At 38.3% G+C, this 27,508-nt stretch overlaps 1 protein-coding gene across 2 annotated transcripts in view; it reads right to left on the reverse strand.

Annotated features, from left to right (window-relative positions):
• Positions 1-1,930: 1,930 nt before the first annotated feature.
• Positions 1,931-27,508, reverse strand: part of GNAI1 (G protein subunit alpha i1) — a 105,706-nt gene continuing 80,128 nt past the window's right edge. For both annotated transcript variants that reach the window (XM_070787700.1, XM_019958602.2), the window contains 5 exons: positions 25,663-25,820; positions 22,155-22,283; positions 14,478-14,607; positions 13,284-13,437; positions 1,931-4,044 (listed from right to left, as the gene is read on the reverse strand). In XM_070787700.1, coding sequence (XP_070643801.1) covers positions 3,854-4,044; positions 13,284-13,437; positions 14,478-14,607; positions 22,155-22,283; positions 25,663-25,820 — 762 coding nt within the window. In that variant the 3' untranslated portion in view covers positions 1,931-3,853. The remainder of the gene's footprint in view (positions 4,045-13,283; positions 13,438-14,477; positions 14,608-22,154; positions 22,284-25,662; positions 25,821-27,508) is intronic.

A 27,508-nucleotide genomic window follows, 5' to 3' on the forward strand; every position in this document is an offset into this window, starting at 1 on the left:
GTCTTTTTTGGAAAAAAAAAAAAAAAGATATTCTCAGGCCATTTTAAAATCAGTTTTTTTTTTTTTTTTTTTTTGAGTTGTATATTTTGGATTTTAACTACTGGATTATATTTGCATTATAAGATATGATTTGCAGTTTTTTCTCCCATCCCACAGGGTTGCTGTTTCAGTTTGTTGATGGATTCCTTTGCTGTGCAGAAGCAGCTTCTTAGTTTGATATAGTCCCACTTTTTCTGTCAAATCTAAAAGATTATCACCAAGACCAGTGTAGAGGAGCTTATTACTGCCTCTGTCTTCTGGGAGTTTCATGGTTTCAGGTCTTAATCCATTCAGGCCCTTCCATTTTGGGTTTATTTTTGTGTGTGGTATAAGATAATGATCCAGTTCCATTCTCTTGCATACTGTCCAGTTCTCCCAAAATCATTTATTGAAGACACTCTTCTTTCCCTGTTGTATATACTTGGCTCTGTCTCATAAGTTGACCATATATGTCTGGGTTTATTTTTAGGCTCTCTATTCTTTTTCTCAGCTCTATGGGCATGTTTTTATGCCAATAGAACACTACTCTACTATAGTTTTCTAGTATAGTTCGTACAAAGCGGGACACATGCTCCATAATCTCTATCTTATGTATTTTTATTCTAAAAATATGATTCTGATAAACTCAGAAGGTGACAATGGGGGTGGTTAAAAGAATACTTAAGACATTTTCTGGAAATAAGGTAGCATTAAACAGATATGAAGTCAGAAGTCACAGGTTTGAAATGTTGATCTTGGTTGTTGATTAACCTGAGACTTTTTTGATCTCACAGTTGCTGCTGGCATTTAGTAAGAACTTGTGCATTTTAGTCAGCATTTTTTTGGCAGAAGTCTGAACCTGAATGAATGACATGAAGTGTTATTTTTTAAAAGGATACTGAAATAAATGAAAGGGACTTTAGCAGCCAGAAGAGCTTTAGGAAATTGAGAAATGAGAATTGGCACTATGACTGGCTTAGCTGAGCTGCTTCCCAGTGAGGGGGATGAGGGCTGATCAGACCTGAGCCTCTGGCCAGGGAGGTGAGAACTGTGATTGGCAGCCCTATGAGAACCATGCAGTTTCACGTAGGGCAGATGGAAGACAAGATGCCAGCTGATCTAAAAAAGAGACCACCAAAAAAAGTGCTAATAAATAAAAATAACATTAACAGACATAAAGGAACACTTCCCTTGTCCCAGGCATTGTTTTAAGCATTTGCAGGTAGTATAGTGCTTGAAGGAAAGCCCGGGCTATGCACAAAGCGCTGTTAGAATGTGTGGAAGGTGGCAGGGGGAGGGGACGTAGTGAAGTGGGCTCGTATGATGAAGAGCATGAATGGAAGGCTAAGTAGATTTCATTTTACTGACAAGTCAGAGCTAATGCACAGAAAGTAACACAGGCACAGTTCTAGATTAGGGTAAGTAAGCTGCATTGAAGAAAGGAGAAACTGGAAGTGGGGAATTTAATTACTAATCCATTTTAATTGGAAGTTAAACAAAGACCTGAATTCAGTAGATGGTAGTGGGAATGGGAAAGAGAAATAAAACAAAAACCACATGTAAGGCACTGGGAAGGAGACCTGTGTGCAAACAGTGGCTTATCAGAGATGGAGATGAGGGCTAAGAAGAGTTCCCAATGGCTGACAAATTCCCCACTGAGGGATTACGTGAATGGCGGTTCAGTGGCCAAGACAGGGTGAGAAGTGGTTGACGGGGAAGATGATGATGAATTTGGTTTGGGCGTGCGGAGTTGGAGCAGGAAATTCCAAATGTGGCACCACATCTTGTGAGAAAATTTAGGGCAGGGAAAACTCAAGCTTCGGGAATAGATGAAATTGCAAACACAAAAGTAAAGAAGAAATGAACTACAGACTGATAAATGCGAATACAAAAACGTGTATTAGCCAAGAGGTTTGTAAAATTTTAAAAATCCGAATTTATTAGATTTTTATTAGTAACACAATTACACAGAGTAAAGTTCAGGAATTCATCAATGGTGGTCACCAATATGTGCTTCTTTGTGGCTTTTTAAGCTGTTATTTCTCATGATTCAAATTGATTCACAGGACAGTTGAATTTCATACATAGCTTCATAAGATGAATACAACAGGTCTTCTATCCATAAAATTAATGAAAACATTTCTTTCATGAAAGGCACATAAAGAATCTAAACTAACACATTTATTTAAAGAATTCTGATAACTTTGAACTTCTTTACATTACAAAAAAGAAAAATCCCCCAAATGAAACAGATGTAAATGTAGTTTCTGGTTACATACACACACACAAACACACACACACTGCAACAAATAGACCTCAACAAAATGATAACACACAACTAAATTTAGAAACTACTTACCCACAAAGTTTATTGAAACACTACATAATGTTTTTAAGATGAGTAAAAAAAGAGAAATAAGGTATGGAATGCTGTTCACTTTGCTGAAAACAAGGTCATAGAGAGATACTGTGAATAATTAAAACAAAAGTGACTATCAAAATTTTAATATCTAGCAAAAATGTAATACTTACTTGAGAATACATACAATTGCTGACTTAATTAAATACGATTACTCATTTTCCTAAGTGTAATTGCCCATTTCATTCTCAGAGATAATAGCACAGTTTAAAGAAATAATACAAACTCAAGCAAGTGGAGGAAATTTGAATAATCTCAGGGAAAAAAGTAATTTTAATATAGTGTGATAATTAAATTTGAAACTAGTTACTTACATATGTGAATTTAAAGGCTGCATTTTATCGGTAGCAGAATCTTCAAGGTCTTTCCTGTTACCTTCCGAACAAAGAGCTGTCATTATGGTACGTACAAGGGATTTCCCAAAGGAAATACACAAATGAATGTCTCAAAATTCATTATGCTAACTTATTTTTTACCCACAAAAATGCTCTTGCACCCACCTAAACTTACTTATAAATAAAAATGTAGTTATTTGAAGTGTATAAAAATTAACTTGGCATCACCTTTAAGGCAATGCATGAATACCATCCAAATATTAAAATTCAAAGTGAAAACAAACCAACTGAATAAAAATTAAGTGTTTATAAGTCTATATGTATATCCTCAGAAACCTGCATTTTACAGTTTTTAAACCAAATCTAATGTAGAATCAGATTAGCATGCACCCTTAAAAGAAAAACTGAAATGCATACAGTGTTTAACTGATCCAAAGGCAGGTATAGTCATCTTCTTCAAGAACATTTCAATAAAACACATAAATTTAAAGAACAAATCATGTTATTAAAATAGTCTGTGCAATGTTTGTACAAATAACATTTATGATTACAAGTATACTACATATAATCAAGACAAGAGCTGCAATGTGTCCTAATATTAATCATTGTACTTAAAAATTTACAGGACAGAAACATAAATAAAGCTGTTTAGAACTGGCAAACATGACAATAGTCTGTCATTCAGTACAAAGTACTTAATATTTCTGTTATTTCCAAAGCCACCACGCTAAAATTATAAGTTGCCGCTTACTGAATGTCTAAAAGTAATGTGGAAAACTAAAGTCATAAATACATGTATACATACATTTGCATATTTACATGTATGTAGAAGTCATCCGTACACTAGAGCCCAGCTTTAACACTGCCCTTAGTTTCACACTGCAGGACCACCTCTCACACTTACGAAAGGTCCTTCCATTACTTTCAGTTAAAAAAAAAACAAATAGAACAGCTTTGGTCAGGTCCCAGATGCACTCGCCATATACTACATTCTGTGTTGCTGCAAGACTCTAGTCTAGAGAGATCCACATGTAAGTACTCATTTGGTTTGAAAATGCATTTTACCATTTGCCGCCAACACTCAGAAGAGACCACAGTCTTTTAGGTTATTTTTTATGATGACGTCTGTTACGGCATCAAAGACGAACTGCACGTTCTTGGTGTCCGTGGCGCACGTGAAGTGGGTGTATATTTCCTTTGTGTCCTTTCTCTTATTGAGGTCTTCAAACTGACACTGAATGTACGCAGCTGCCTCTTCATATGTGTTTGAGCCTGAGAAGGGAAATGGAAAGAAATGTAAGGTGAAGTTAAAAGGGGTATACTGCTAAGCAACATGGACCTTAAAATACAGAAATAGGTTTCATATGTATAAAATATGTAGATTCCATCATAATTGTCTTTATGCCATTTGAGAATAAGATAAACTTTAAGTGAAAAATACCCAATGTTAATCACCCTTTAATGACTGTAAGTTACCCTTAAAGAAAAAAAAAAAACATGGTATTCCATGTTCCCCATGATCTTTGTTCCTGCCTCAAACTCCAAGTGTCAGAGCCTCTTTTTGCTTTTACCCCTTACACTCTACATCCTAACATGGAAACAACTTACACAAATAACGGATGTGGCTTGCTATAACACTTCTAGCCTATAGTGGCTGATCAGGAAATGCTGACTGAGTACTGACTGGTATATTTTTATTCAAAGTGTTGTGTTAGTTCCTCAGTCTTGTCTGACTCCTTGCAACTTCATGGACTGTAGCCTGCCAGGCTCCTCTCTGTTCATGGAATTCTCCAGGCAAAAATACTGGAGTGGGTTGCCATTTCCTTCTCCAGGGGATTTTTCCCATCCCAGGGACTGAACCCAGGCCTCCCACATTGCAGGTGGATTCTTTACTGTCTGAGCCACAAAGGAAGCCATTTTTATTCAACTTCCTATATATATTCATTAACTAGCATTTATCTCTCAGTTTTTTATTCAAAAACTGTACAGTGCTCTACAATGTGGTATATGGCTATGAGGTTACAAAAAGTGAATGACAGAATGACTGCTACTTTCATCAGATGACTGAAGACTATCACCTCCACTGGCTTTGTTCATACTGATGCTTCCTAAGGCCCACATGACTTCACATTCCAGGCTGTCTGGCTCTAGGTCAGTGATCACACCACTGTGATTATCTGGGTCGTGACAATCTTTTTTGTATACTTCTTCTGTGTACTTTTGCCACCCTTCTTAGTATCTTCTGCTTCTGTTAGGTCCACACCACTTCTGTCCTTTATAGAAATGAGCGCACTGCGCTACAGAAACGGCTGTGCGGCGCTGGAGTGGCGAGAGGCCATGAGGAGATATCCCACGTCCAAGGTCAGAAAAACCCCAGTAAGATGGTAGGCGCTGGAGCGGCTGTGAGGAGATACCCCATATCCAAGGGCAAAGTAGAAGACCCAGCAACAAGTAGAGGGAGCAAATTTGTGTTTAGAATTAAATCCCATTCCCACCAGAGATGCTAAGAGGGCTCAAACTTTGTGGACACCAGGACCCAGGGACCCCACAGACTGAGACAGAACTGTGTTTGAGCATCTCCTGTGGAGGTACGGGTCAGCAGTGGACTGCCACAGGGACAGGGGCTCTGGGAACAGCAGACTTGGGTATGGCATAAGCCCTCTTGGAGGAGGTCACCATTAACCCCACCATAGAGCTGCCAGAACTTACACAGGACTGGGAAACAGACTCTTGGAGGGCACAAACAGAACCTTGTGCACCAGGACCCAGGAGAAAGGAGCAGTGACTCCACAAGAGAGTGTGGGCAGACCCAGAATTGCCTTTGAGTGTCCAGGAGTCTCCAGAGGAAGCATGGGTTGGTGGTGGCCTGCTGCAGGGTTGGGGGCACTGAGTGCAGCTGTGCATGCATGGGACCTTTTGAAGGGGGTCACCGTTAGCTTCATTATCTCCACCAAGTTCGGCCCCAGGTAAATAGCAGGGAGGGAACACAGCACCAGGCATCAATAGAAAATTGGATTAAAGATTTACTGAGCGTGGCCCCGCCCATCAGAACAAGACCCAGTTTCCCCCTCAGTCAGTCTCTCCCATCATGAAGTTTCCATAAGCCTCTTATCCTTCTCCATCAGAGGACAGACAGACTGAAAATCACAATCACAGAAAATTAACCACTCTAATCACATAGACCAGAGCCTTGTCTAACTCAGTGAAACTATGAGCCATGCCCTGTAGGGCCACCCAAGACGGACAAGTCATGGTGGAGAAATCTGACAGAATGTGGTCCACTGGAGAAGGGAATGGCAAACCACTTCAGTTTTCTTGCGTTGAGAACCTCATGAACAGTATGAAAAGGCAAAAAGATAGGACACTGAAAGATTAACTCCCCAGGTCAGTAGGTGCCCAGTATGCTACTGGAGATCAGGGAAGAAATAACTCCAGAAAGAATGAAGACAATGGAGCCAAAGCAAAAACCCAGTTGTGGGTTTGCCTGGTGATGTAAGCAAGATTAATGCTGTAAAGAGCAATACTGCATAGGAACGTGGAATGTCAGGTCCATGAATCAAGGCAAATTGGAAGTGGTCAAACAGGAGAGGGCAAGACTGAATGTCAACATTTTAGGAATAAGTGAACTAAAATGGACTGGAATGGGTGAATTTAACTCAGATGACCATTATATCTACTACTGTGGGCAAGAAACCCTTAGAAGAAATGGAGTAGCCATCATAGTTAACAGAAGAGTCCGAAATGCAGTACTTGGATGCAATCTCTAAAACGACAGAATGATCTCTGTTCGTTTCCAAGGCAAACCATTCAATATCACAGTAATCCAATATGCCCCAACCAGTAATGCTGAAGAAGTTGAACAGTTTTATGAAGATCTACAAGACCTTTTAGAGCTAACACCCAAAAAAGATGTCCTTTTCATTACAGGGGACTGGAATGCAAAAGTAGGAAGTCAAGAAACACCTGGAGTAACAGACAATTTGGGCCTTGGAGTACGGAATGAAGCAGGGCAAAGGCTAATAGAGTTCTGCCAAGAGAATGCATTGGTCTAGCAAACACCCTCTTCCAACACAAAAGAAGACTCTACCATAGACATCACCAGATGGGCAACACCGAAATTCGACTGATTATATTCTTTGCAGCCAAAGATGGAGAAGCTCTATACAGTCAGCAAAAACAAGACCAGGAGCTAACTGTGGTTCAGATCATGAACTCCTTATTGCCAAATTCAGACTAAAATTGAAGAAAGTAGGGAAAACCACTAGACCATTCAAGTATGACCTAAATCAAATCCCTTACAATTATACAGTGAAAGTGAGAGATAGATTTAAAGGACTAGATCTGATAGAGTGCCTGATGAACTATGGACGGAGGTTCGTGACATTGTACAGGAGACAGAGATCAAAACCACCCCCAAGAAAAAGAAATGCAAAAAAGCAAAATGGCTGTCTGAGGAGGCCTTACAAACAGCTGTGAAAAGAAGAGAACTGAAAAGCAAAGGAGAAAAGGAAAAATATACTCATTTGAATGCAGAGTTCCAAAGAACAGCAAGGAGAGATAAGAAAGCCCTCCTCAGTGATCAGTGCAAAGAAATAGAGGAAAACAATAGAATGGGAAAGACTAGAGATCTCTTCAAGAAAATTAGAGATACCAACGGACTATTTCATGCAAAGATGGGCTCAATAAAGGACATTTTGAATGTTAACCCCTAAGCAGATAAATAGTTTGCAAATATTTTCTCCCATTCCTTTGGCTACAGTTTTATTTTGTTGATGATATCCTTGACCATGCAGAAGCTTTTTAGTTTGATGTAGTCCCATTTGTCTATTTTTGCTTTTGGTGTCAAACCTAAAAATTTACAGTCAAGACGGATTTCCAGCTTAGTGCCTATGTTTTCTTCTAGGAGTTCTCTCATTTCTTACACTCAAATCTTTATTTGGGTTTATTTTTGTGTATGGTGGAGACAGCAGTCCAGTTTCATTTTAGCATGTGGCTGTCCAGTTTTCCTAACATTTATTAACGAGACTGCTCTTTCCCCATTGTGTATTCTTGAGTCCTCTGTCATAAATTACTTGATCATGTACGCATGGTTTACTTCTGGGCTCTCTATTCTGTTCCTCAGTTCTGTTTCTATGCCAACACCACACTCGTTTTGATTACTCTAGCTGTTGGAAACCAGGGAGCACGGTGCTTCCACCTTTGTTGTTCCTTTTAAAGACTGCTTTAGTTTTTGGACTCTCTTATGACTTAAAATTGTTAGGATTATTTATTCTTTCTGTGAAAACTGCAATTAGAATTTTGATATGGATTACACTCTTTTAGACAACTGTAGGTAGCATGGACCGTTCTAACAGTATTCTTCTAATCGGGTGTGGAATACCAGACCACCTGACCTGCCTCTTGAGAAATCTGTATGCAGGTCAGGAAGCAACAGTTAAAACTGCACATGGAACAACAGACTGGTTCCAAATAGGAAAAGGAGTACGTCAAGGCTGTATATTGTCACTCTGCTTATTTAACTTATACACAGAGTACATCATGAGAAACGCTGGGCTGGAAGAAGCACAAACTGGAATCAAGATTGCCGGGAGAAATATCAATAACCTCATATATGCAGATGACACCATCCTTATGGCAGAAAGTGAAGAAAAACTAAAGAGCCTCTTGATGAAAGTGAAAGAGGAGAGTGAAAAAGTGGGCTTAAAGCTCAACATTCAGAAAACAAAGATTATGGCATCTGGTCCCGTTACTTCATGGCAAAGAGATGGGAGAAACAGTGGAAACAGTGGCTGACTTTATTTTATTGGGCTCCAAAATCACTGCAGATAGTGACTGCAGCCATGAAATTAAAAGATGCTTACTCCTCGGAAGGAAAGTTATGACCAACCTAGACAGCATGGTAAACAGCAGAGACATTACTTTGTCAACAAAGGTCCATCTAGTCAAGGCTATGGTTTTTCCAGTAGTCATGTATGGATGTGAGAGTTGGATTGTAAAGAAAGCTCAGCACTGAAGTACTGATGCTTTTGAACTATGGTGTTGGATAAGACTCTTGAGAGTCCCTTGGACTGCAAGGAGATCCAACCAGTCCATCCTAAAGGAGATCAGTCCTAAGTGTTCATTGGAAAGAACAATGTGAAGAGCTGACTCATTGGAAAAGACCCTGATGCTGGGAGAGACTGAAGGCAGGAGGAGAAGGGGACGACAGAGGATGAGATGGTTGGATGGCATCACTGACTCAATGGAGGTGAGTCTGAGCAGACTCCAGGAGTTGGTGATGGACAGGGAGGCCTTGTGTGCTGTGGTCCATGGGGTCACGAAGAGTCGGACATGACTGAGTGACTGAACTGAATTTTCTTGTGACATATTTGCCTGGTTTAGGTAACAGGTAATGCTGGCCTGGTAAAACGAGTGATGGAAGAGTTAGAGAAGAATTACTGGCAGTGTTTCTCAGAGTGTTTTGCAGAATTCACCAGTAAGGCCATCTGGTTATGAACTTTTGTTGACTGGAAGGTTTTTGATTGAACTCTTTAGTAATCAGTCTATTCAGATTTTCTATTTCTTAATGATTCAAACTTGGTTGATTGTTTCTAGGAAATTTTCTCCAGGTTGTCAAAATAAGTTTACATTTTATCTCATCAATAGCAGAGAGCCATATACTCTACAAATTAAGTTTTAGTTTATTAAATCATAATAAGGTTGGTACACTGAAATATAAAGGAATAAATAATGTCCTGTTGACTCACAGAAGCTAATGCAACCTCTAAATTCAAAATATATTTTGAGAAAACAGCTTGCCCTGTGTGCATTCCTCAATCTGCTATATATATTCCAGGTAACTAGTTACATTACTTAATCCCCAGAACTACAAGATACATGAATGAACTAGTAAGTACTGCATTAAACCTGATTTTAAGTTTTGGCAAAGAATGACTGAGGGCAGGGGTGGTGGAAGATGACATTAGTTTCTAACATAATAGAACTGTCTTGACTAAAGGTTTATTACAGATGATATAGCCTGGCTCAAGACTGGAGAATGGGAGGCTGGTGATATAATTCAAAGGGAGATAAAGGTGATTTGAAAAGAAAAAAAATAGCGTGAGTTCAATTTGAGTCTCAGGTGCTAAAAAACACAGATATGCTCAGCAAGCAGTTGGAAATGCAAGCCTGAGTCTCTACAGAGAAATAAGAGTTGACAACAGAATGTATCATGCTGAGAATAAATATGCCTATGAAAGAATAGAATGCTGGAAGATTATAAGACTGCAGACAATTTGGTGAAATGCCACCATACAGATAAAAAGAAGAGAAGACAGGAGCAGAGAGAGGTAGGAGATAAACCAAGTGAGGAGTTTGCAGGCTACATTTCTTCTATAGCAAACAGTATAGAACAGGAATTAAGAATTGAAGGTGCATCAGAGAATCTGAATCAGGTGAATCAAGAATTCTATAATACTCTTTGCTAAAAGAATCTTAGATCAGTGATTATTACTAACTTTAAAAAATGTATACCTGGCCTGGCAAAAAAAAAAAAAAAAGAGAGCTAACAAGTATGCTCTTGGTGGCTCTAAAATCTCTGCAGGTATGTAATATTTGAGGAGTGATTTGGGTTCTCTGGGACTTTCCCTGGTGGCTAAGACAGTAAAGAATCTGCTTGTGATGCAGAAGACCTGGTTCAACCTCTGGGTCAGGAAGATCCCCTGGAGAACGGACTGGCTCTCCACTCCAGTATTCTCGTCTGGAGAATCCCATGGACAGAGAAGCCTGGTGGGCTATAGTCCATGGGATCACAAAAGAGACACAGCTGAGTGACTAACACTTACTTTTTTACTTGGGTCCTCTGACATTAACACAAAAGGGCTACTTTACAATGTTGTTGTTTAGTCCATAGTCCTGTCTGACTCCCCCAACCCCACGGACTGTATTCTGCCAGGCTCCTCTGTCCATGGGATTTCCCCGGTGAGAATACTGGAGTGGCTTGCCACTTTCTTCTCCAGGTGATCTTCCCAACCCAGGGATCAAACCCACATCTCCTGGATTTGCAGGCAGATTCTTTACTGCTGAGCCAGCAGGGAAGCCTTTATTTCACTTTAGAAAATGAATAGACCTTAAAGATAAAGTAAAGGCAAAACTGAATTGCCTTGATTCTAGATATCTTCAATCTTGGAATCAGAACTATTAATAATTCTATCCCCAATAAAGCACTAAAAATATCTGAGTAAGGTGACTTAGGATACTAAGACTTTCAAAAATTAAACTAAAAACAAGTTAATTCTGTGAAATTAGTTTGAACTGAAGTATAACTCTGTGGGCTTCCCTTGTGGCTTAGCTGGTAAAGAATCCACCTGCAAGGTGGGAATCCTGGGGTTTGATCCCTGGGTTGGGAAGATTCCCTGCAGAAGGGAAAGGCTACCCTGCCTCTTGAGAAATCCGTATGCAGGTCAGGAAGCAACAGTTAGAACTGGACATGGAACACCAGACTGGTTCCAAATAGGAAAAGGAGTACGTCAAGTCTGTATATTGTCACCCTGCTTATTTAACCTGTATGCAGAGTACATCATGAGAAAGGCTGGGCTGGAAGAAGCACAAGCTGGAATCAAGATTGCCGGGAGAAATATCAATAACTTCAGATATGCAGATGACACCACCCTTATGGCAGAAAGTGAAGAGGAACTAAAGAGCCTCTTGATGAAAGTGAAAGAGGAGAGTGAAAAAGTTGGCTTTAAAGCTCAACATTCAGAAAACTAAGATCATAGCATCTGGTCCCATCACTTCATGGGAAATAGATGGGGAAATAGTGGCTGACTTTATTTTTTGGGGCTTCAAAATCACTGCAGATGGTGACTGCAGCCATGAAATTAAAAGACGCTTACTCCTTGGAAGAAAAGTTATGACCAATCTAGACAGCATATTAAAAAGCAGGGACATTACTTTGGCAACAAAGGTCCATCTAGTCAAGGCTATGGTTTTTTCAGTGGTCATGTATGGATGTGAAAGTTGGACTCTAAAGAAAGCTGAGTGCTGAAGAATTGATGCTTTTGAACTGTGGTGTTGGAGAAGACTTTTGAGAGTCCCCTAAACTGCAAGAAGATCCAACCAGTCCATCCTAAAGGAAATCAGTCCTGAATATGCATGGGAAGGACTGTTGTTGAAGCTGAAGCTCCCATACTTTGGCCACCTGATGCAAAGAACTGACTCATTTGAAAAGACCCTAATGGTGGTTGGATGCCTTCACCGACTCAATGGACATGAGTTTAAGTAAAATCCGGGAGTTGGTGATGGATAGGGAGACTTGGCATGCTGCAGTCCATGGGTGCAAAGAGTCGGACACGACTGAGCAACTGAACTGAACTGAACTGATAACTCTGTGATTTACAAAAAGGGCTGTAGTAAAGAGCAGTAGGGTCACACTGATTGAAGAAGCCTCTGTTTTGCCTCCAGTGCGAATATAATGAAATGTATTCTGACTGCTGATGTTCTGGATGCAGCGGGTGCAGTGGACTTGGGTCTGGACTGGGACTCTCTTGCTTCATTCCTCCCAGTGCTCTCACCTGTGTTAGTGGGATATAAAAGCATCCATAGCACACGGTTGTTTTAACACTGCCCATGGAAAGGAAGTAAATATTTGTATAATTTACTCAATACAAAACTAAAATTTTGTTTATAAGAAAAAAGTTCTTAAAATAATTAGGATGGAGCGAGGGTTATTTTTACGTCATGTTCGACTCTTTGCGGAGGGGACCTGGGGGGCGAGGGTGGGATATCTGTGTTCCTTGTGCCCACTTCCAGTAGGAGCCAGGGAAGTGTTCCAAAGAACTAAAGCAGTGTTTTTGCCTAACTTTTGATTTCACAGATGGAGTACTGAGACAGGGAAATTAACTGCCTCATTCAAGATCAAAGAGCAAATTATGGGAAAGCCAGGACTGCAACTCAGCTTTCCTTTTCTCAAAGCAGACCGTTTTCCACAGCAGTAAAACTGAAGTAGCTTTAAGGTCTCATTACCAAAGCCTGGGTTTCTTGTGAACCCTTCCCCCATTCCCCTGAGCAGTTAGCTACCTAGGACTCCTTTCTAATCTTTCCCCCTTACAATTACTTACTGTTCGTTTTCCTCTGTGGTCACATGCTGCACTGGTGGTGTTTTATCTGCTTCCTTAGGAGTACCTCTGTCTTAGAGATTAGTCAGTGAACAGAGACACATCTTATTTATTGTACATCACACAATAGCTAAGATCTGTTCACTGCATGAACAAATCAGGATCTTACGTTTACAAAGACTTGGGGTCACCACAGAAAATTATCTAACAGCTTTCCCAAAAAATGAATGTTATTTTTAATCCTCCACACCTCAAGGAGCTAGCCCAAGCAAGCTGGGCTTGAATGCAGTTTGCTAAGTAATTTTGCTTTTACAGGTTAAGAACTACTAAGCCAAGAGATTCAAATCAACAACTGAAATCTTGGCTTAGGGGAACTTTCACTTAAAAATGTATGAGTTGACAGAGAAAGTAAAATACCTGCATATTCTGGATAGCATATAGTGAGAGGGCTCTTCTTGATTTTTTCTTCAAAGAGATCCTTCTTGTTCAGAAAAAGTATAATAGATGTATCTGTAAACCATTTGTTGTTACATATGCTGTCGAATAACTTCATGCTTTCATGCATTCGGTTCTGTAATAGAAAACACAGCCAGTGTGTCATAAGGGCAAAGATTCTGAGAAATATTACTTTTAAAAAATAATGAGTGTCTGGGAAAAAAGTGTGGCAGTACAATAGAGCTTAGCCAGCTGAAAAATACATAACCTATCAGAAAAATACACCTGCCATTTAAGAACAAGCACACGTGATGATTTTAGGCGAGATGAATATCTGCATCACTGATCACCCTTCTGCGTCCATCCAGCACTTGCTGAGTGCCCGTGGTGTGTCACTCTACTGCAGGAGCTTGTGATCTATAAATGCCAAGAGCAGACATCTCAGAGGAGACCTCATCATTACAGAGTGAACTGAAGTTTCCATTAAAAGGTAAGTAGAGGTTTTTAAAGATTAATAAACTGAAAAAGCTGAAATACAATTAGACCAATACCCTATATAATAGTGTATGAGGGAAGGAAACCTCCAATTCCTGTTTCCTGCTCTTCTGGTATTTGTGGTTTCAAAAAGGGCACTGATATATTATAGAGCGCCAGAAGGACAGAAATGAATGTTGTATGTTACACCTACTGAATGGTAACTGTATATACCTTATCCTAAAAAAAAAGAAACTGACATTTATAGCTCTATTTAAAAATATTTCCCCTAGATTAATGGTACAGTGAAACACATGTGACAATTATATGACAGCAGCGAAGTACAATATAGCTCAGGGATTACTAAGCTGGCAGAAGTAGGATATATAAGCCTTGGACTATAATGGAGCTAACTTTATTTTTATTCAGTATGTAGATACCAGATCTCAGAAATGCCTAGTTAAGCATCTAGGGTTCAACTCTTTGTCTTCTCCTTTTTATGAGGATCCATCATAAAAAGTATGCTTCTTTGCATACTAAGAGGGAAATGTACTAAATAGAAAAGTTAAGAGAAAGTGCCTGAACTTTCACATTATTCAGGCATTAGCAAGAATTTCTCAAGACTTTTTCTTAGAAAAATTCTTGGCAACAACTCCAACTCTTCCTATTCCATGTTCAATCTTTAAAAGAGGTTCTACTTGCCATTTCTTCATCTTCAGCTAGAACCAGGTCATAGTCACTCAGCGCCACACAGAAGATGATGGCAGTCACTCCTTCGAAGCAATGAATCCATTTCTTCCGCTCAGATCTCTGTCCTCCCACATCAAACATTCTGTAAGAGGAGAAATGAGTTTGACATCACCCTGAATGCTCAGACACACCAAGGAGTTCTATTAAAAAAAATCAACAAAAAAGCTCCAAATCGCATGGAGAATGTGGGATGGAAGGTAAGGAGAAAAGGACTTTAAGGGAGAAAAAGTCTGCTAGAAGGGACGGTGTCTCACAATAAAACACAAAAAACCCAAAATAGCTTAAAAAAAAATACCCAAATTCATTAACATATGAGACCACATTAGAACAAGAACATTAAAACACACAAATGAAGGGGCTGAACTATGTGTAAACCGAGAAGTCACAGGGAACATCTAGAGAATGCAGAGAGAATAGAATATATTCAATTCACCAGTCACAGAACATTAGAGGCAGAGAACACGGTCCCCTCGTCCAACTACAAAATGTTTCTCTCTGAAGCAATATAGCAGGACTTAAATGTAAAGGAGAAAGCATTAGAGGTAAGAAAAGTGTCATATTTAAACAGGGGCAAACAGCCTGCCTAAGTCAAAAAATAAAACCAAGGTACAGAAAAAAAGAGAGATGAGATAAATGGGTGGCCTACTGAATAGTGTGAATACTAGGAGTGAAAAAACTACGTTTTTCCATGATATGCAATAGGAGACCATTCTAAGTTGCTGCACAAGGTGGTAACACAAACAATAGAAAGATGATGATGCTTTCTGCTTTCTCCTCTAAGAGCATAAGTTAAGCAAAAGTTGAAATTCACATAGATTGTTATGCAATCTAGAAATAGCCGCTTACATAATGGAAACACTATGCAAACTGGTCCACTTTAAAAGACTCCATTTATCTAGATACTGCACTAATTAAAATAGTCCCTATTTAATTCTCAGGCAAAACGAATTTTCCCAGTAGAGTAGCATTGGCCTATAAACCAAATCCAAGTGCATCAGATTTGTACTCAATATAAAAGTAACAATAGTAGTTAGTTTTATCATCATTTAAGTGGTATTCTATTAGTCTACCTAGTAAATTGTTCATTAAGTTTAAGTATGCTATATAACAAAATGATTCTACTACACACTAAATTAAAATGGGTAAGATGCAAAAAGGACAGCTGGGAATGAAGATCAAACAAAATAAAAGAAATTAAAATGATTACCCATCTGCTAAACTGCCAACGAACACAATTTGAAGACTACGTTACCAAAAAAATAATATATTTTAGCTAACTTCTCTGATCATAGGTCATATATCACTCCATGTAAAATAACAACTGAACCCTCCCTCTCCCACATTTTCCCTCTGTTGATGGTTGGTTTATCTATCAATTTGGCTAGGCTATCATATGCAGTCACTTAATCAAGCACTAATTTGGGTGCTGCTGTGAAGGTATTTTATTGTTATCGTTAGTACCTATAATCAGTTGATTTTCACTAAAGGAGTTTATCCTTGATAATGTGGGCAGACATCATCTATTGAGTTGAAAGGCCTTAAAGGCAAAAGCTGAAGTTTCTCAGAAGAAAAAAATTCTGCGTCAATACTGCAAAATGAATATCTACCTGAGCCTGCTGTCCTGCACTGCAAACCAACACCCCTGTCAGGTAAGCCAGGTCCTTGACAGCAAGGAGAGGTAAGAAAGCCTTCCTCAGCCATCAATGTAAAGAAACAGAGGAAAACAACAGAATAGGAAAGACTAGAGATGTCTTCAAGAAAATTAGAGATACCAAGGGAACATTTCATGCAAAGATGGGCTCAATAAAGGACAGAAATGGTAGGGACCTAACAGAAGCAGAAGATACTAAGAAGAGGTGGCAAGAATACACAGAAGAACTGTACAAAAAAGATCTTCATGACCCAAATAATCACGATGGTGTGATCACTCACCTAGAGCCAGACATCCTGGAAGGTGAAGTCAAGTGGGCCTTAGGAAGCATCACTACAAACAAAGCTGGTGGAGGTGATGGAATTCCAGTTGAGCTATTTCTACCCTGAAAGATGACGCTGTGAAAGTGATGCACTCAATATGCCAGCAAATATGGAAAAGTCAGCAGTGGCCACAGGACTGGAGAAGGTCAGTTTTCATTCCAATCCCAAAGAAAGGCAATGCTGAGGAATGCTCAAACTACCGCACAATTGCACTCATCTCACATGCTAGTAAAGTAATGCTTAAATTGTCCAAGCCAGGCTTCAGCAATACATGAACCGTGAACTTCCAGATGTGCAAGCTGGTTTTAGAAAAGGCAGAGGAACCAGAGACCAAATTGCCAACATCCGCTGGATCATCGAAAAAGCAAGAGAGTTCCAGAAAAACATCCTTTCCAGCTTTACTGACTATGCTAAAGCCTTTGACTGTGTGGATCACAATAAACTGAGGAAAATTCTGAAAGAGATAGGCATACCAGACCACCTGACCTGCCTCTTGAGAAACCTGTATGCAGGTCAGGAAGCAACAGTTAGAACAACATGGAACAACAGACTGGTTCCAAATAGGAAAAGGAGTACGTCAAGGCTGTATATTGTCACCCTGCTTATTTAACTTATATGCAGAGTACATCATGAGAAATGCTGGGCTGGAGGCAGCACAAGCTGGAATCAAGATTGCCAGGAGAAATATCAATAACCTCAGACGTGCAGATGACACCACCCTTATGGCAGAAAGTGAAGAGGAACTAAAGAGCCTCTTGATGAAAGTGAAAAAGGAGAGTGAAAAAGTTGGCTTAAAGCTCAACATTCAGAAAACTAAGATCATGGCATTCGGTCCCATCACTTCATGGCAGATAGATGGGGAAACAGTGGCTGACTTTATTTTTCTGGGCTCCAGAATCACTGCAGATGGTGACTGCAGCCATGAAATTAAAAGACACTTACTCCTTGGAAGGAATGTTATGACTAACCTAGACGACATATTAAAAAGCAGCGACATTACTTTGTCAACAAAGGTCCGTCTAGTCAAGGCTATGGTTTTTCCAGTAGTCATGTATGGATGTGAGAGTTGGACTATAAACAAAGCTGAGTGCCGCTAAGAATTGATGCTTTTGAACTGTGGTGTTGGAGAAGACTCTTGAGAGTCCCTTGGACTGCAAGGAGATCCAAACAGTCCATCCTAAAGGAGACCAGTCCTGGGTGTTCATTGGAAGGACTGATGTTGAAGCTAAAGCTCCAATCCTTTGGCCACCTGATGGGAAGAGCTGACTCACTGGAAAAGACCCTCATGCTGGGAAAGATTGAGGGTGGGAGGAGAAGGGAACAACAGACGATGAGATGGTTGGTTTGCATGATCGACTTGATGGACATGGTTTCGGGTGGACTCTGGGAGTTGGTGATGGACAGGGAGGCCTGGCATGCTGCGGTTCATGGGGTTGCAAAGAGTTGAACAGTTGAGCAGAACTGAACTGAACAGGTTGTTTCCTCCAAGAACCCTAAGTGACACATGTTTAGTACCCAGATTTGGGTAATGCAGTAAATCAAATACTCCTGTGGATGTGGCTTTGGATGTGGGTAGTAGAGAAAGGTTGGAAGAATTTTGAATAATTTGATAGAAAAAGTCCAAAATACCTTGAAATACGGTTGGTTAGAAATACAGATATTAAAAATGATTTTGATGAAAATTAGATTCTTTTTTGGCCTTCAGGAAGAGGATAATCCTGCTAACAAACTAATTTCTAACTTCAAGTGCTATCAGAGAATAAATTTCTGTTGTTTTATGCCCCAAATTTGTGGTAATTTGTTACAGAAGCTTTAGGGAGCTAGCTAGTATATGCCATCTTGCTTTTCTCATCATAGCAGTCACCACCCCCACAATACTAAATATGTATTTCATTTCCTCTCGTACCCCAACCCTACAATGATGTAAAGACAAAGACTTTGTTTTGGCCTCCACTGGACAAACAAATGTACTGCATAAGTACTTCTTGAATGAAATAATGGACTGTGTCTACAGAGCATTTTAAAACACTTTTAAGCAGTAATAGACTAGTTTTTACCAATGCTATTTTTCACAGAACTAGAGCTAAAAAAACCTAAAATTTATATGGAAACACAAAAAGACCCCAAATAGCCAAAGTAATCTTGAGAAATAAAAATGAGGCTGGAGGAGTCAGACTCCCTGACTTCAGACGATACTACAAAGCTTCAGTAATCAAAATACCATGATAGCATGATACTGGGACAAGAACAGAAATACAGATCAAGGGACTAGGTCAGAAAGCCCAGCAATAAACACACACCTACAGTCAGTTAATCTAAGACAAGGGAGGCAAGAAAATACAATGGAGAAAGTGGTGCTGGGAAAACTGGACAGCTACATGTAAAAAGAGTGAAATTAGAGCATTCTCTAATATCATATACAAAATTAACCTCAAAATGGATCAATAATAGACTAATTTTACCATGTTAAAGATACAGACCTTCCAGTTATGTTCTGGGAATGTTAAATATAAAAGAGCTTTAAGTTGATAAGTAGTATGAATACAGAAACAATCTCTTCAATTTAACTTATGAATGAATGAGGGTCATTCATTATTGATCATAAGTGACTCTATGGACTATATAGCCTGTCAGGCTTCTCTGTCCATGGGATTCTCCAGGCAAGAATACTGAAGTGGGTAGACATTCCGTTCCTCGGAGGATCTTCCCAACCCAGGGATCAAACCTGGATTCCCTGCATTGCAGGTGGATTCTTTACCATCTGAGCCACCAGTGAAGCCTAGCATAAACAAAGAACCTTTAAGCCAGTGCTTCTCAAACGTTATGTGTGATGTTGATGGTGCTGATTTGCAGACTGGACTTTGAGAATCACTGGCCTAACTCGAGCAAAAATGACTAAGAACTAATACAATGAAGGATCAGACTGTACACAGAGCATTATTCATTGTTTCATATGTATATTAAAATTATCTTCAAATTCTGAATTTCTATTTAACCCAAAACAAAAAATGATTATAATATGTTCTCCTTCATATGAAGAGACTGTTGACTAGTATTAAACAGGGAGTGAAATTGAGCTTTCTTAGATTTCTTTCTTTAGAGGAGCAGGGGGAGGGAGGGAAGAGGGAAGGGAATGTACTGAAGATCCTGAACTGTGCTGACTTACTCTCAAGACTGTTACCTGCTGTCACTGTGACCAAGACTGGGGCAATGCTAATTGACTATACATGAATACTACCCCATAAATGACTTTCCACCCCAAAACCAACTGCACATTTACATTACTAAAGAAAAGGAACAGAAACATTACAATCATAAAGTATCCCTTCTATTGGAAAATTCGATTTTCAACAAAAATATAACAAAATACCAATAAGACTGTTGATTCTTTAAAGCAAAATAATCCTCATAGACACTGTCCATAAATGCCTGGTCACAGAGGTGATAGTATATATTCCTAAATTATAATGCTTTGTTGCCTCATTCTAAATTTGGTAATTCCCATACCACAAAACAAGTGAAACTAAAATTTTATATCAGCAGTTAAAAACCTGGACAATGAATTTATACCACACAACACACAAAATAATAAAACACACTCAGGAGTTTCCAGTAGAATTGTTCTAAGCACATTTTTGTCTTCATTTTTCTGAGACTCTCAAATATATAAAAAGCATACTTGGAACCATATGTTAGCAATGATAGTAATTTAACAATTCAAATCCAAAATAAGACAAAGTTTATTTGAGGTTCCTGACAGACCTATGTTTAAGTCAGCAAGTGAAAACAGTAACTGAAAACATCCTGTGAAACTTTACGTCACCCAAGAAGACTAAACAGAGCAAGGAAAGTGGACTTCCTGGAAGGATCATGATAACAGACAACCTACCTGATGCTGAAATGACCACTTCGGGAAATCTAGGCTGGCAGTGATGAGTATGGTCTGGAAGTAAATGTTTATAGTGCATCGATCCAAGAACGTGACTGAATTTGACACAGATTGCCTGAAGCACCAAACAACTCGTGTAATATTTACCTTTGCCATTTCCCATCATTTACAGAGCTGAGGCCTCTATGTTTTCCTTTCACAGATAATAACCCATTTTATGTATAAACCTCTGACACTGGGCAAGATTGGAACAATCTACTAAGAATCTTAAACACGTTTGCCTTTACCTAGCAAGGGCAAGTCCAGAATCCTTATTTGGTAACCTAAACCCCATGTACTTTTTCCTCAAATTTCATGGTTAGAATAAAGTGATGATCTGAACATACTTTAAGATTGCTACCAAATATGATCGTAAAGCAAGATTAAAAAAATTTTTTTTTTAAATCAGAATTTAAGGTGAACTAGGATTTAAAAAAAAAAAAACGCAATAAACCTTACAAGTCAAGCACTGAATTTCCTTACATTTAAAATCATTTCATAATTTTTAAATAAATCCAGCAGTAGTAATCAAGTAAGGCAAATCAGATGATTTAAAATAATGCTATTTTAATATTCCTGAGTTTGGTTATGTAATATTCTACAGAATAGTAAGCAAACTAAAAGAAGGCAAATGATTTCAGTACATAAAAGATAATACCAGCAGGGAGAGGAGGAAAAAATTACAAGCAAATACAAAACAGTACCATATTATAGTACCAAAAGTTACATGCTCAGATAAACTCATTATGATCTGTATCTCTGTTTAAGAAAGCAAGGCAGTGTTTGTTTCTGAGAGGGAAGCTGCCATGAAAAACTGAAATTAAATTTTAATTTCTTGGAAAACTCAATTACATGAATCCCTGAATGTGGGATAATGTAGTGATGAATGCTAGTAACAGATGTATTATATTTAAAATACTTATGGAGAGACTCAGGGGTATAGGTGCATATCTAGCTGTGCTCCCCACAATGTGTAATACTGAGCTTCTTTGAGGTGAGCTGACAAATATTTGTTTTTAATCTCTGACTAGAAACCTCTTTTTAAGATAGTTTCAGAAATTCTGATTTGTTATCATACTGTTTCAGAGCACTGGAATTAACTGGAGCAAAATTCAGCAGTTTTTCTCACATTTTATTTTTCTTTTTTCAATAAGTAACAATTTTCAATGTTTAACTGAAGTTCCCTGAAATTGGTTCATTATAAAATGAGCAAACAAGACAAAATGAACTTCAGGATCCCTTTCATTCTATAGGCTACCAATCAATGCTTCTCTGTTCAGACCTCAATAAGTTATAGTACACTGTAAGTTAAATGAACATTTTTAATCATGAAATAGTAGAAACGTAAGTGTGCGTAAAAATCTTGGTGAAAAATTTTAAAAAGGTAGCTTTTAAAAACATTTCCATAAATCAGCATATATTCTATCAGTAAAACCTAGAAATAGATGGCAACACTTTTCCAAAATATACATTATTAGAGCAGTAGTTTCTATTTAAAAATAAAAACCAAAATCTATTTTTATTTAAGCCACTGTGAAAAATACAGGCAAAAGAAATCTGAATGGTTACTTTTTCTTAAATAAAAATATCCCCCTTTGGATCTGAAAAACATTTTTTGTAATTTCCAACTCTAAAAAATTATAAACTTTTTTATACCTTTTCCCTTAAACATTTTATTCTGTATTATATATCTGAATTCATATATTATCTGCCTTGAAGCTACTCACTTAAAATGAAGATCTTTGAAAGTAAAATGGGTCTCAACAATTCCTGTGGTTTTCACTCGAGTTCTGAGAACATCTTGTTGAGTTGGAATATAATTTGGTTGTGCAATTCTGTCCAAATCATTCAAATAGCTGAAAAATAAGCAATATGCTAATAGTTAACATTATCAATAAAGATCATCTAAATCAAAGAGCAAAACATTTTGATGCATGAAGTACTACAGATTACTGCAAGTTTTTACATTTCTGTGTAATGATGTAGTTTGACCAATTTAAATCTGAATCTTACACAACTCTCTGAAATGAAAATGTTTATACTTCTCCAGCCACAAAATTCCATAAGCACCCAAACTCACTGCAAGCCACGAATTTGTCTCTAAAAACTCTTTATTACATTTTTTTGATGTACCACTGTGTTTATTTTCTAGACATTTCTTTTTTGTTGAGGAGTTATTGTAGAAAGCCTTCCTTTTGGCTGGCCAAAGGCTGAATTCAGTATTGTTCCTTTTCAACTCGCCTTAAGTTATACACAGAAAATCACTACACATGCTCCTGTACTCTACATTTTACTGGCTCTATGAATCAACATTCGTATTTTATTTCTGGTTTCAGCCACTCATTCAACTCTCTCTGCCAATAATGCAAAATATGTTGTGTTATAAAAATGTAGTGGTATCATACTATGCAATTCTTTTGTGTCCAATTATGCAGTAGAATCAATACTGTTACATATAGTGCAGGTACAGAAGGATTAAGGTGAACCTGAGTGGTTAAGAGGAGGGCTTATTGGAGAGTGAGGTGAGGAGTGTAACAGAAATCTGAAAGGTGCATGGATGAAGCGAATGTTATTCACATCAGAAAAAGCATAGTAAGGAGGTAGGAACAGTCACATCTTGTATCTTAGAACATAAGTCCACTAGTAGGCTATGCATAAATTCTAAGGTCACCTGAATGTGGGGAGCATGACTGCAGTGTTTTCTAATACTAGAGCGACACAGTTCAAGATAATTTAGCAAATACATCGGGGTTCATTACAGAAGCACCAACTTTTGCAACTTTAATTGATGTGTCCTCTCAAAGTGTTCTTTAGCCATTTAGAATGGGGTCTTACCCACAAAGGGAGCTCAGTAAGTATATGATTTGTGGAGATGGAATTGGAAAGCCATTCGCTGAATTAGTAATCAAAATGTTATAGACAAGTATACGTATGTGATGTTGATACTAGAATACACAGAGATGATAGTTTATCTGTATTTTAAAATAATGTATTACTGCATTGTTGATAATCTCCTACTATTTTATGTTTTTAGTTCCACATATATTAAAGCTCAATTTACTATAATAAAATCTGACTTAAAACAGGCCATGACAAGAGTTTACTAACTGTCCCTTTGAAATAATGAGCTGTTCTTATTTAAGATGTGTTCTGATTACTCATATTAACATTTATAGCATAAAACTGCTATAGTTCTATTAGCCTGTAAAAATAATGCACATTTATATTTCGACAAGACAAAAAAGAAAAATGGGCACTGTGAAAAACTCCGGTTGTTTTAAAAGATCACAAATTTTTCATAGATTGATGGTTAGATGGTCTTACTGGGCAGCTTGGCAGCACCTTCTATCTCCAGTCAAGAATTCAGAAATCAAGATGCCTTGTAACTACCAAGGAGAATAATGAGTTTCATGACTTCCTTCATTCTTGAAAAGTGGCTCCATTTTTGCCATCTTAAGATCAGAACTATTAGTAATGAAATAACAGAGAGCCAAAGTGACTCCAAGTACTGTGCACAGGACAAGGGGTCTGGGCAAATATACTTGGTGGGAAGTGGGACGTCCATCCAGGAGGATACGGGGAAATGAACTTTAATCTACTGTCCCTGACAAGCACCCCTTAATTATTCAAATAGCTCCTCTTGCTGGGCTCAGCTCAGAGCAACTTACTCACCATAAGTAATTTCCGCTTTGATCTTTCTGCAGGTTCTGGTGGTGCCAAAGCAAGTATTGTGGACCAAGAGCTGTATTTTGCAATAAGACAAATTTTTTCTAATTTTTTCCTCTAGCTTCTGGAGTTTGGTTTATTAATATAAGGGCATATTGTGTGATGACCATGTATCAGGTAATGGAGATAGAATACTGGACAAAAACAGACCTTACTGAGTTTACAGTTTAGTGGCAGAGATTTAAAAAAGAAAATCAAATAGTCCTCAATGTTAAGTATAAATAATATTACCTCAAAATACATGTAAATCTGTAAGTGCTAGGGAAAAAAAAAAAACAACAAACTCTCAGATCATGAGTACACAACACGAAGACAAAGGCCTACCCACTGAGTCAAAGAATATTTCCTTGTAAAAAGTAAGGACACCAGATGGAAAGATGAAGCTACATGTCAATAAGATGTTATACCCTTGTAATAATACATATGGCTTATATACTTGTAAAACACTAAAAATACATGTTAAAAAATATAGCGTTATAAAAATTATGACAGGTTATACAATATCTTGTATTACTTCTTCATTCACACTAAATCATTAACGTAATGCCGAGTACACTGACGTGCAACACATGACAATTCTATAATTAGGTTCTCAGCAGCCACACCCATTTGTTTTTCACTGTGGCAAAGTATACGTGTTTACCTAGACCTTCTAATACTTGGCAGTTTCTATTTAATCCTCACTTGTATCCCTGAGAGCCAAGAGCTCTGTCAAGAAAACTAACTTTGGAAAATAAAATAAGCGTAAGGCACTTGTTTCTACTCAGAGTATCATCTCTGACATTGCTGAGTATGTGTGCCAAATAATGGAAATAAATTCTTGATATTTTTTTCCCTATGCAGATTACCAAACAGAAAACTCCCTGACTAGGTTTTATCAAAACTTACTTTATAGACTTTCTGAGGCCACCACCTAGAAAACTGGGACAAATTATTCTTCTAAAAACTGCAGTTCGATATCTATTAATATAAACAATGTCTAATGCAACACAGCATATATACTTGACAACTGTCAAGTTTACAGATCCTTTATTTTCATCAGTAAGAATATCTTGATGTTATCATCGTACACCCCTTCAAACAGGGTGCCTGTGACTCAAGATGCCTGTCACTGGACAAGTGACTTCTCAGGCACGTTAGTAAATGAGGAGCACTCACATTAGTTACCCTCCCCTTTGGCTGGTCCAAACTAGAGGTCCACCCAAGTTAACAGTAAGCTTTGGGAAATCCCAAATACTTTCTTGGAAGTATACTGGAAACAGTTCCATGCTGCATGATTAGAGTTGCATAAGCATGAGTCCCATGAGACAATTTTTGAACACAAAAGGAATATGAGCCTTGCTACCTGCAAACACACACACACACAGACAGAAAAAGTATTCAAATATTGTCATCCTGAATACCTTGAGTTGTACAAGAATGTGTCAGCCAATTCTGCATTAAAACTGACTTGGAAGTATATTTGACTTGCAAGTAACTATTCATGATCATGAAGTTATGATTACTTACTATGCTGCAGAATCATTAAGCTGGTACTCTCGGGATCTGTTGAAGCAGGCTTGTACACCACTGTCTTTCCACAGTCTCTTTATAACTCCAGCAAGTTCTGCAGTCATAAAACCTTCCTCTGCAGCGCCAGCAAGCACAAAGAGTTGGCGGGCATCATCCTGAACATTCAAAGGCCATTTTTATTTAAAAAGTAAAAAGACACTACAGATAAAATACATTGTTGATTACAAAAGGTACAATCTTGAGTTTCCTTTATGCTGTCTACTGGTGTCATAACTTGGATTTCCCTAAAATACCACTTTAAAAATTGGCTTAATCAAAAAAGCACAATCTTAAGTCATGTGTCCATGTTTGGTGATATTAGTAACAGCTATCAGGGCACCAGAAAGCTGAAACAATGACGAGACAGCTCATGAGGGAATATATTAACCAACTACCCACTGATAGTCAGCTGTGCATGGAAGATGATCACTTGTGACCAAACAGAAGATTGTATTCTTTGCCTCCCATCACCAAAATGTTTTCTAATCTAAAAAAACACATTGACACCATTAGAAGTTATTTTCAGAATTGAATTGTCAGCTCTGTGATATACTTTGTAGAGGCATAATAAACTCAAATAAGGAAGAAGTCAATGTGGAATAAAGCAAGAATAGTTCCACAGAATAGTCTGAGGTTTCAGAATACCTTAAAGTGTGTATCCATTAACATCAGTGGGTCCAGAAGTGGGAATAGGTGTTTGCTAATCCAAGCACAGGAAACAAACACAGCTCTGAAGTAGAAATAACTCAGGATGCATATAAAAGATAGCATGCAAAAGTTTTTAAAAGGAGGAATACTGCACATAAAATTAAATCCTGCTTAAGTGTTGAGCCTACAATGCATGTGTGCTAAGTCACTTCAGTCATGTCCAATTCTGCGACACCATGGACCGTAGCCCACGAGGTTCCTCTGTCCATGAGATTCTCCAGGCAAGAATACTGGAGTGGGTGGCCATGCCGTCCTCCAGGGGATCTTCCCAACCCAAGGATCAAACCCCCATCTCTTATCTGTTCTACATTGACAGGCGGGTTCTCTACCCCTAGTGCCACCTGGGAAGCCCAGCGTCTACAACAGTTACAGTTATTCTGATCTATAGGTAATAAAACCCACTAAGTCAGTATTGTCCAAGAGATTTAAGCCACTGACGGAATTCTAAATTTTCTAACAGCACATTTTAAAAAGTGTAACCAAAAAAAAGTAAAATTCATTTCCATAATATTTTCTATCACCTGTATATAAAATATATTTCAACATTTAACCAATATAAACTTAGATATTTACTCTTTGAAACTTGGTATTTCTTTTATACAGACAGCACATCCCAATTCGGATCAGGCACATTTCACGTACTCAATAGCCACATACAGGTAGTAGCAACAGCGCTCTACCACACAACTCTAGTCTTCGGGTAATAACATGGTTAATACAAAATAAGGGAGATGTGAGGATACCATCGTCACACAGATTCTTGGGCTGGGATTTGCAGCTCATGTTAACTGGGTAGACCGTTCCTAACTTTTCTCTAGGGGCATCTTTCCAGCCTGGTGTAGTAGCTCTTTACAAAGTGATGGCACATCTCAGGATACGGTGTACAGAAGGGAAGCATTTGGTGACACAGGCTAGCAGCGGGTACCAGCTGACAATATAAATTCATTCTACTGCCAATTTGTGAAACATTTTCTTTTCAGATGGAACCCATCATGAGAAATAATTAAGTCACTCAGCATGGGAACATATTATTCAAGCATATGTTTCCCTTTTTAGTAAATCACAAGAGAAATGCATGCAAGCAAGTAACACGTGT

This window comes from Bos indicus, chromosome 4, assembly GCF_029378745.1.
Source record: "Bos indicus isolate NIAB-ARS_2022 breed Sahiwal x Tharparkar chromosome 4, NIAB-ARS_B.indTharparkar_mat_pri_1.0, whole genome shotgun sequence".
Lineage (NCBI taxonomy): Eukaryota > Metazoa > Chordata > Mammalia > Artiodactyla > Bovidae > Bos > Bos indicus.